Below are 12092 nucleotides of genomic sequence, written 5' to 3'. Positions count from 1 at the left end.
GTCATGATAATTGAATATCTAAACCACATATTCGAATTTTAGAGTTTTATTGGCCTAAAAAGTTATAAAATATCGATGAAAAGAATAATAAAAACTCATTATTTTAATCTGCGCATGCGCAGAAGGTAATAAATCACTTTTTTCTTTATTTTCTAAAAATCTAAGTGGTTTACATATAATTTAAGTTGGTAAGTTTTCAGAAGCGATTTTCTGAAAAATAAAGTAGTTGACCCTAGTATTTTTTTATCGCAAATGAATTTGGCACACTTTATTAACATAATTTCAAAATCTTAGAGATTTTTATCTTTCCAGTAAAAATCGCCCAAGCCACCTTAATGTACTTTAGACTAGCAGCCCCCCGTCTCGGCTTCGCCCGAGACTTACTAAATAAAACACCGTAGTGTGTTGACACGTAATGTAAAACATTTTTAGTTATAAAATTTTACACATATTCCCGATACATCTCAGAACAAAAATCTTCTTATTAAAAACATATTTTTTCGGAATCCATATAGTTTATTTGGTCAAATAATAAGGTGTACAAATTCAAAAAAATAATTATGCTGAAAAGTACTGTGCGTTCTTTATGCCATAAAATAATCGATGGCTATAAGAAGTTGTTGATTTGGTTTCTTCTTTGTAATTCACGAAAAGGGCTATTTTTTAAAGCTGTTAAGATTTAAAACCCCCAAAAAATTTATATTAAAAAAAAATTGTTTTTTCTCATATCTCACAATTTTATTACCAGAGCAACAAAGTCCTGGACCTTAAACCCAACATCTTTATTGCCACAAAAACACAAATACATTTTCTACTCATTAAAAAATCTGAAGTAGGATCTTTAAAGATTTCAGAGATTGCTGTGAGGGTACAATGAAAAGCTGATCGCTCACGTAATGGACTCTTAAGTTGACGATTTTGACGCTGCTGTTTCAATCTCGATAAATTTTCTGCGTCAGTTTCTTGACGCCTCAAATTGTATTCATTAGATACATTTGAGGTTTTCTTTCCAATATACCCTTTTGCGACTATTGGTATGCTTACGACTTTTATGACCCCTACAGGCTATTTTCAGTCAACTTTGTTAATTTTAATACATTTGTTGGCAAGGTAGTTCGACGTTTGATGGCCCTAAAAAAGACCGGTGAGCTTCTTAAGTTAACTCTTTCTTGACTGCAGTTAACAGCAATTGTGACTGCCTGAATACCTCAGGGTGATCTTCTCTGGCTTACTGTTGAAGACCCAGACTGATTGGGAGAAAAATTACATAGTCCGAAGCTTTGGGGCTAGTTGTAGTGCTTTTTCCCAACGTCTCCCGGTATAATGTCGAAGACGTTGGTGTCTAAAGCACCTTTTTTATTTTGCAGATTTAGTTGTTTTGGTGATCTTAGATGGGGAGATTGGTTAGTGATACTTGTCCAGTGGAGGCTGTCCCGTTGGCTCAAGTTTTTTTTCCTTTATAGCTGTTATAGGTTTGCCCAGCGCAGACCTTGGAGAGGATCAGTGATTCCTGGTTGAATGCTTAGAGTCGAGAGGGTAATATAGAGTCGTCGGTCACCGGGTTTCCCAGCCTTGCGAAGAACAACTCCGCAGGTGACGTCTGCCAGTGAATAGCTGACTTGGTTTAATAGTGCCCGTCTTTAGTTAATATAGTCTTTTAGTTGACGAATCGCTTCCGGAAATGGTAATAAAAATGTATTTGTTGGCAAGGTAGTTTACACTAAGGTGGCCCCTAAAAAGAACCGATGAAATTGATGGTTAAGTAGGGAACGTAAATACTTATAATGGCCCTAAAAAGCGCCAGTGGTGAAACTTCCAGGCTATTCTTTATTATTATTCCTGATGATGAAGAGCTGGCTACGGGTTGCTTGATTCTTACCCTGGGAGTCTCGATGTACGGAGACTGTGATGGAGGGAGGTGCGCCGCTGACCAAAGAATATCTCGTCTCGGGTCGTTCCCCGGATAACCAACTGCTCAATTGCTCATCTTTAGACGGGAACATGTGGGTAAGCGCGTTGGGGACGCGACTACCAAGAAGGTAGCCGTTGTGGCTTCCCGTGCCCATCAGAGCTGTTTTTCCTTGCTTACATTTGTAGCCACAAATTCATTAACTACACCAGGTGGGATGGTGGGACTGCCACACAACTCTGAAGAGTTCGTGCAGATTGTGCTCTGGCTAAATATGTCTCCTGGTATTCTGGCAGAGACGGTATCGGTTGGAATTAATTTATTTTTCTTTGATCGCACTCGTCGAGATTCAGGGTGAAGGGACACTTGGGTTCCTCCCCCCTTAGAGAAGAGTGTCGTCCGTAACCGGGATACCCAGCTGCAGGACTATCACCAGCATTCTCTGAACAGCTTGATGAGCAGCCGAAGCTCGACTATACAGCTAACGATACGCTCCGGCCTATTATAACCACACTTATTTAATTATGTTGCAGGTAGCTTCGATTTTATGTCGACGCCACCTAGCGGATTTTACTGAACTAAAGTGAAAAGCTGGCGTATTTTTGCAAAACTTTGAGCTCATTTATTGCTATTGTTATTAAATTTTTTTAGATAAAAACTATACTAAAACCATCTAGGAAGTATCATGAATCAGTGTGCAAAATTTCAGCAAAATCGGTTCAGTAGTTTTCGCGGTTAGCGATTACAACGGTTTTAGCGACTTTGCTTTATATATTAGTAAGATAAGATACGGTAAAGTTACTTTTTTTACGAACAAAAAATTTATAAGGATGTATAATAATAAATCTATTCTAATAAATAAATCTTGTATCTACTAGAAGTAGACATTATAACATCGCAAAATGATCAGTAGTAATGTCCTCGACTCGTGCAATTTTAGTTAGTAAAGTATGAAATATCATCTCAACTTGAAATCAATCCATGAATAACTACAGTTCTATGTATCAACGACAACGAGCGTTCCAACATATTTTATGATGCAAGGCAAAAATCTCTTTCTTTTCCCGATTGAAATTCTTGCAAAGAGCACAATACAAAGTAGAGTAGTTTTATTGGATCGAACAAGGCGATACCATTGCGTATACAGATTGAAAATGTACAAATGAATAGATTTCTTAAGATATTATGAATTCGCGATTCCTGAATGTTTCTCATTTTTACCATGATGCAAGAAATTCTGCAAATGTAACTTTAAAAACTAAGTTTCCATTTATTTGACATAGTGATTGAATTCATGTCTGCAAAGTAGACCCTAAAGTCAATGCAACAAAGGTAAAATGTGTTATTGAAATAGGTTTGTTGTATACAGTATACTTATAAAAACCCGTAATTTAATAATTGTTCCAGAACTCCTGAAATGTTCTTAAATCATGTCTTTAGTAAGTATGTTGATAACGCAGGGCTACATAAAAAATATAAAAAAATGACACAGCATGCACGTTATGTTTTTTGGTTTGCTGAGTACGAATTCATAGCTCAAATTGCTTCATCACGTCACAATCTTTTACATTTGTTTGTACAGAGGCTCATTGTTTTGAAGCAGTACCTAATATGATTTGAATATTAATTCCTACACATACTTACGTTTTCATAAAATTTTTTATTTCATGGTCTTGTGTAATTATTATAGTTACCTCTCATTATGAATTACATAAAATCTTAAAACGCTATACCATATCGTGTTAAATATATGAATAATAATAATAAGCATGCTGTCCAACAATTTTTTAGTACACAGTTTGACTCAAAATAATAGTGCTTCGTCACTAAACTATCTTCATACCTAAGAGAGTATTATCCTGCTAGACACAATTTTAAATCAATTATCCTCAGCTTCGATTCATCTGTAGTTTTAACATATATTATGCTTGATTTCCTTAAACTGCGTTCAAATAACTTTGAAAAACTTTACTACTAAATGCTGGAAATTTTACAGGCTATTAAAACTACAATTCCATGAATTCATTCGTTATATGAACCGCGAAATAAACAAAGTATCACGTCATTAAGCGAATACGCAGTGTCTACTAATGCGTCCCAGCGGTTCTAAAGAATTCTGATTGCAGCAGGTGCCTCAAAGGCGGACGATGGAGGAGGGGAGCGAAAAACATTTTAACCCGTTGACGATGTTCTAAAAGGAATATGCTCCAGGAAAAAGCAAAGAGGGATTGAAAAATGTAAAATTACAAAGAGCCGCGTCTTCCTCTGGGAGCGGGTACACTGATCGTTTTAGTTTTAGCATCGTTGGATCTGAAATGAAGAGAGGAAAGGGTATGTATATACACGAGGGGGATAGAAAGGCACGGCTTGTTCGCCCTGAGACCTTGGGGATTTAGTGTTTAATGCCACTTAATCCTTCTTAATTAAATGCCCCAACAGCCGACATTCGCTCGCTGGCTTGCTCCTTCTATCATTTTCTATACGTGTATACATCTTTTTGCTGCAAACCCTTTTGCGCAGTCAGGTTTTCATCCAGGTGCAGATACTCGTTTCCCAAACTCTTTTCTCCCTCTGATCTTTTAGATTTGGAAATATGTATACGTTTTTAGTTTTAAAATCATTATGGATACCCAGCTAAAGGCAAAACGCAAGCTTGTGTGATTAGCTACTGCAAACAATCATTCTTTTACGATTGCCGTTGCAAATATTAGAAGAAAAGAGCATTAGTAATGACGAATTTGTTTAAAGAATGAAGTGAGTCCAATACGTAAAAAAAAACCACAATGAAGGCACGACAGTTCAATCGGAGCGAGTATCTATCACAATTGGTTTTAGTAATGGTTAATCCTAGTATTGTTACTACCATTACTATTTGTTATTTTATATGAATATGATAAGAGTGTAATAAGCTCGATTTTTTTATTGTCAAGTGCACAGTACTCTTATTCCAACGTGCCCTACCCAGCCTAGCAAGAAAATTAAGTTACTCTATAGACTCGCGGCATTCAATCTTTACTACTTATGGTATCCACACTATCCATATCAATAACTTGAAAAGTGTGTATTAATTAAAAACACGTATACATATTACATTTTTGCCTTTTGATAGATGTTATGTTAGACTGATAAGTGTTTGCGATAAACAAAACTATTTGAGAAACATATGATGATGAAATTCAAGTCTGACATTCAAGTCAGATTTGAGATACATTCAACATTTAAACCTGTACAGTTTTACATAAAAAATCAATGAGGTTGAATTGTAGCATCATTTTCCAGCATTCAGAGCATAATTATAAAAACGAAGTATTACTTTAGCTAGCAAAAAAATAACATTATTATACTAATATGACGTTACAACATGATAAAAAGTTGTGTACTCACTTTAACCAGTGCCTTTTGGTAATCGGCGTGTGACAACAAACTGCGTCATACTGATCGGCGATAAAGACGATCAGCATAATATAAAATGCCGTTGAAGTGTCGTTGAAGAATTCGGACATTATGGCTTCCATACCTGGATTGAAAATTATTTTGTTACTTTTTTTTCAATTTAATCCATATTTTTTATTTGAAACTTTCCTACTTCAATAACAAGATTTTATTACAAATGGAACATTAACAATAATTATCTCAGCACACATTACCGCAAAATTGTTTATTTAATGGTATGATATTTTTTTGGAAATACCATTGTTACATAAAAACTAAAATTGTTTTTGATAATTAATTAATTATTGAACATGAAAATACAACAAGTACATTATTCTCACTAATCCCCAAAAACATGTTTAATCTACTTATCAATACATTTTATTGTAAACCGATCGAATAATAAAAAAATCTTTACTTATGTACTTTTCAATAATAACGAATTTTAATAGCGTGAACAGAATATAATTCCCATGCGAACACAAATACTCAAACGTGTGATTTCTATCAAATATGAGAAAAGCAGCATATGAAGAAGGAAAAAATAATGTGCATTGTTTATGGACATTAGTATAGATGGCACATACAAAAAAATGTACGATGCCTCAGTAATCCACGAAGTTCATTAGTGCTACTTGTAAATTGTGCATGAAAAGTGCGCAGTAGCTCAGGTGTCCATTTTCATCACATTTAATCTTCTTTGTTTCTTCAAACATCCGAAAACCCACTCTCAATTCAGTGGCAAAAATACATTTTTTCCTAAACCTGCACCCCTTGGACTATTAATCCGCAAAAATTGTATGCATTCGCAATGGCATCGTATAAAAGCGCACGCCAATAATCCTAACAAGTCATTTCACATGCAAGTACAGGTAACGAGGTAGGTGAAGGCAATGTAAGAGAAACAATGAAGGGGGAAAAAAAGCTGACGGACCAGAAATCATGTGAGCTGTGCTCGGCTGACGAAATTTACCAGCCGTTTCGTCGTACCAGGGCTGTAGTTTACGCGTAATTAAGCCAACGATGTGCGACGCTCCCACCCTCCCTCTCTCGTGCAGCTCATTCGACATAAAACGCCCAGTAAAAGTCAATGGGCACTGAGTAAGTAAGTAATTTGATATTAAAAAATAAAACATAAATAAATAGTATTTTTATTTTTTCTAGGTTCTGTTTGATTATAAAAAAAAAGTTTTAACGCACAGTTCCAAAGCAATGATTATAACGATTATTATAATTTATCCAACAGAATTTTTTTATGCTACATTACCCCATTTCTAAGTCATTATCATTACAATCATTTTGTCAAAATTAATGAAGAGTATTTGGCGCAACAGATATTATCATCGTCATTTTATGTTCAAGTTATTTAGTGGAATTTATGAACTGTTAAAATATTTCATTTTACAAAGCAATCTTTATTACAATAATCAGATTCCCAAGAAAGATTTTGATCGGAAAGTCTAAAAGATCCGTTCGAAGGCAAAATAAAATAAAATTAAAATACACCATTTTACTTTCACAAGATTAGTTATAACAAAAAAATTAGTTACATAATAATTATTGTAATGATGATATCTTTCATTATCTGAATCATATCGTTATGATTCTCATATCCTAAAATTAATGATATCGCACAAATACAATCACACCAAACGACCTCTGGGCAAGTAACCCTTTTTTTGAAATTTGTAATTCAAAATTACAAGCATGTACCTAAGTAATATTAAAAGTGGAAAATTCACTTTCCCTTGCACCTCTTTCTTCGCTCTTTTTTTCAGCTCGACACCAGCGGGGCTTCGCACTAAAAATCTTGTAAGTATTAAAAAAAGAAAAAAAAAAAAAAAAAACGGAACTGCTTTCTGGTTATTAACGATCATCGAATTACGGGCTTAATTACAAGAAGGACTCGATAGGAAGGAATTTGCTCTGTTCTATAACGACGACGACGATAACGCAAGTGGTGATAATCTATTTTTATTAATTACAGATAATTGAATTTTCCAAACGTGCCGCGTTAAGAAGGAGCGCTAATGGGCACTACAGACGTATGATAATTATCTGTAATTGCTGAGATGGAAAAAAGATGAAAGTAATGTGATGATAAGAAAAAAGGATGCATATTTCATGAGAGGCAGGTAGATGTCCAAGGATATGGAAAGACCTGCAGCAACTTTTATGTAGAAGAAGCATTATAATGACTTTTTACTGGAAGAAGTTAAGTGTAAAACTACGTTTTATGTTAAAAAAAATATTTACCAAGTTTATAGGAGTTTTTCGGTACTTATTGACCAATTAAGCTTTCCAGTACTATTTTTTCTTTTAAAAAATTATGCTCCAAAAATACTTGGAAGCTTCGGTTGGCAATATTTTGTTATAAATGTTAAAAGGTTTTTTTTTTAGGGGCAAATTCACAATAAAATAAAATTTTGAACTAATTAAGAGCGTGCCACGACTCCGTGAGTTATATTGTACAAAACAAGAATTACGAGATACAATTAACTTACTCAAGCCATCTAGTGATTATATTATTAAGTACTTGTTTTTATCCAATATTATGACAAAATTCGTATTTTTAAAATCATTACATCTTTTGAAAAATTAACCAAATGACAAAATAAAATAATCCCAAATTTCACCGTGAAGTGACGACGAGAAAAACTGTACATTAAAAAATAATGTGCAAGAAAAATGACACGCCAAACGTGACACAGCGGAAAAACATCTGATTTAAAAATTTAATTTCTCCGTCCATTAGAACCCACACGTGTCATATTCATTTGATATTTGCAGAAAAAAAATGTATTATACATAGCGCATCGCATCAACGCGAGCTTATCATACAGATCAATACCAAAATCTCTTTGCTTGTGAAAAAAAAAAAAAAGCTTCAGAGGCGTTCTTTTCTATTATTTCCATTCTCTTTGTCGTGGACACGGCTCAACTCGGTTTTCCTCATCGCATTATAATAATAACGCGAGCGAGCAAGCAGGACAGAGTTCGCGAGTGGGTGATGGTGTTGGGCGCACCTCTGCCGCGTATATCCACGGCGCACGTAGTACGTGTATTATTCTTTTATTATTCCAAGCATATGACTTTCTCTCTCTCTCTCTCTCTCTTCCATTCCACCCATGGTTTCCATTACAATTACCCGTCGCATACGTATGTGTACGTACACCTAATGCTACATCTATGTAGGCGCCGACTTTTCTTTATTATTATTATTTCTCTAGCATATACTCTAGTTTTTTTTTCTTCCTGCTAGTCAAGCCTATATATTATCTCGCTCTTTTTTTTCCTCTCATCGTACCTCTCATTCGTTTTCTGCATCAGCTCCTTTTATTTTCACCTTTGCCCTCACACTAACTTGTGTTACGCCATCGAGGATGAACATTATTGGTGCGTAGTCGTAGAATGATGAGGATACGGTAGCGATTCGTCGTCAAGTTTTAAGTCACGGTTCAAGGAAAGACAATCTGCTTTTTAGAACTTGTAAAAGACAGGAAAAAGAGTGAGGAGTAAACAATTTACCTAAAAGTTTTTCTAATGCCTAAGAATATCGAATTACTTTTTATTGTATTTTTTTTTTTTTTAATTTCACACATTACTTATTTTTCTTCAAACCAGTTGCCATTTTCTTTTTTCAAAACAAGTTATATAACTGTCGTTTTTTTTCAAGGAAAGTCGAAAAGGAATGTTATATTCAACAAAGATGTTTCCCTTTTTTTATTTCAAGAAAATAAGTTAGGGGGAGACTGGGTACGGTTGTGACAGTGATCATATGGGCAAAACTGTAAGAGAGAACTGCCAAATACAAGAAGGGGAAGGAGTGGAGTGCTGGGCCACTTGTGCTTCACAGTATAGCATCAGCTGTCGTGTGATATCAACGACAGCAAAGGTCTACATTACTTTTGGGGAGTAATAAGATACACATTAGTGCATAAAAGGCAGTAGTTACTTTTCATGTAAGCTATGTTGTGTTTACATGGTAACTTTTTTTTTTCAAATGAGTGCGGTGGGTACGGTTGTGACATATACTGCCAAGGTACGATTGTGACACAAGTAAAATTAGTTTTTTTCTTTTCAGATGCCTCGTGAACATTCCAGGAGAACAGAAAGAGGTACGTGTAATGTTAAAAGGTATACAATGATACAAAGCAGAGGATTTCTGTAGGAAAAGCTGCAGAAATGTACCAAGTAAATCACATGACATTATTGCGATACGCTCGTAAACGTGATGCAGCCAATGCCAACGGCAATTAACCGAGGTAGCGTCAGTATAGGTTGCGTTGTTTACAACAAAGTTTTTTCTAAGGAGCAGGAACAGCGGTTGTCAAAATACCTATTACGTTGCGCGGATATATACTTTGGGTATGTAATATTTATAATAATAAATTATACTGTTCAAAAGTAGATATAAGACATTAAGTGTTCCAAATTTGATGCCTTTAATTAAAAATTAATGTTAAATTTTCCAAAAGAAGGTGCTGTTATGTTCAACATAAGATACAATAGAAGTAATTTAAAACGGTTTTAATGTATTTTTTTAACTGGTCACAATCGTCCCCTGGCATTGTCACAATCGCCCCTGGGGTTTGGTCGGTTGTGACACATTTTTTTTTTCTAACAACTTGTACGTGTAAACGGCTGTATCTGCAGTCATAATTTTTGTACACACGTGTAGAGGAGTCTTCAATTTATCATGCCTAGCAATTTTCATTCTACTGAGTATCATACTTTTAAAGTTACGGGCTCTCAAGTAAAAATTGGCACAACCGTACCAAGTCCTCTCCCCTACATTTGAATAACCATTTTTGTCTAAATTCAAGATATGATCGTTCATTTATGATTTCAAATTGACCAAAGAAAAGGAATCCACTTTTGGGTTTAAAAAAAATAAAGGAAAAAAATGAAGCATCTTAGTCAAACATAACCTCTCTCTTTCCTGTCTTCCTAACCCCGTAACTATCCAGTAATTTATAATGATTGACAGTTTACTTTCTTCTTTAAGGTTATACGTTGAAATGACTAAAGTTATATGAATATGGTATGCTTAGTGTATGGTAAGGATTATTAATAATATTACCACTTGTTACTAATTTGGTTGCTAACTCACTTAAAAATTGATATCAGAATCCTTTGAATGGTTACTTGGCAGTAACAAACATTCAAGTGAAAACGTACAAAACGTAAAAGGTGTGAAACAAAATCAGAGCAGCGTTACGGCAAAATAAAAGCGTGGAAAGTCAATCAACACGTGGGTCTATTAGTGAAGGCGTATATTCAAATAGCTGTGGACCAGACGCATGAATCATGCAAATCATAAACGCGGCTGGGTGTTCTCGATAATCGTGGCTTCGCGAGATAATGCACCCGTTTAAATGCATATACTCTACCCGGGCTGGCATTACCTCACCTCTCGGCTGAATGGCTATCAAATAAACGCGCCTCCTATCCCTTTATAAAGACGTTAAAATTTCTCGGGGATAAGGATAAAATAAGAAGAATCGTTACCGCGACGTTCAAGAGCCAATAAGAATAATAATAACAATAATAATAATAATAAAGTGAAGATTAAATACTCTATGCAGAGAGTTTTATTTATTTTACCAATATGACCAACATCAATTTTCACCAAGTAAAGACTACCACAATTAATTATTGGAAATTATAGTTTTCTGGTGTTGTAAGGTTTTAACAAAGTTTTTGCTGTTTCATGAATTACAATGCGGTAAGAGAATCTGCATATTACGTCTTGAGCATTACGTACTAAAATTGTTTGAAGATATTGAATAACTTTGTTTTCCACTAGTTTTTCTACGGCATTTAATATGAATTAGTTTTTCTTTATAAAGAATAGTTATGATTAGTTGGAGTTTCTACCGATGGATGTATCCATACCCCATAGTAATCGTAATATTATTATCTATAAACATGTCTTGTTACTGGAGAGGGTCTCAAAATAAAAGTGCAGTTTGTGATCAAAACTATTCAATACTTGTTATATGCATATTCACTGGATGGTTTATTTTTTAATTTGTAGCTATTTTTTACGTATAATACTGAAAAACTCGATATAATTTTTTTTCAACTAAACTATTCAATACCTTCCCAATTTAAGAAAAATGTAGCATCAAGTGCCTACTTTAGTTTTCAGACGTGACTTGAAACGAGCTGTCGCGCGGCTCTTTTCCATCACGCTACGTACACGGACGCGTATAATATGCACTTTTGATCGATTCGCAAGTTCAGCCACCACGGAAGCAAGGCTCGCTCGCTTTCGCATTATTCATCCGTATACCATGAGCAGCGTCAAAAGAGAAGAAAGCGAAGCTCGAGCGTGTAAAAGCACGACATCACTCACACGTGTCATCGGCACATCGTGTGTCGACCGCTGCCTGTGGACGATTTCGGCCCCGCGGCTGCAGACCCCACACACGCGGACCCCTGAAACCCCGATGTTTCCCTGCACAAACGAGCGCGCGGAAAAGAGAGGGGGAGAGGGGAAAAGCTCAGCGGTCCGTCCATCCGTCCGTTTGTGCACGAGATTGGACGTATTTGGATTTGATCGAGAAGAGAGACATAATAAATGCAAATGTATTAAACGCAGCACGCGGTAGGGCTATAGCTGTTGCTGCCACTGTGGTGATGGTTGGTGGTGGTGACTCGTGCGTGCTGGGTTTCAAAAAATCTAATACATGTGTTTTGCGGTGTGCCGACGTTATGTGTATGCCCACATTGCCCACACGTTGTT

The 12092-nt window shown here is 35.5% G+C and overlaps 1 protein-coding gene across 7 annotated transcripts in view; it reads right to left on the bottom strand.

Annotated features, from left to right (window-relative positions):
• The window catches only part of LOC106639386 (membralin), a 112484-nt gene that overhangs the window by 67955 nt on the left and 32437 nt on the right, over positions 1–12092 (bottom strand). For all 7 annotated transcript variants that reach the window (XM_089597351.1, XM_014352976.2, XM_014352978.3 and 4 more), the window contains exon 10: positions 5294–5426. In XM_089597351.1, coding sequence (XP_089453477.1) covers positions 5294–5426 — 133 coding nt within the window. The remainder of the gene's footprint in view (positions 1–5293; positions 5427–12092) is intronic.

This window comes from Copidosoma floridanum, unplaced genomic scaffold, assembly GCF_036245765.1.
Source record: "Copidosoma floridanum isolate Cflo_tuat_1 unplaced genomic scaffold, Cflo_Japanese_pri ptg000032l, whole genome shotgun sequence".
Classification (NCBI taxonomy): domain Eukaryota; kingdom Metazoa; phylum Arthropoda; class Insecta; order Hymenoptera; family Encyrtidae; genus Copidosoma; species Copidosoma floridanum.
Note: the sequence above shows the minus strand (reverse complement) of the source record. Positions and strands in the feature narration are given on the sequence as shown.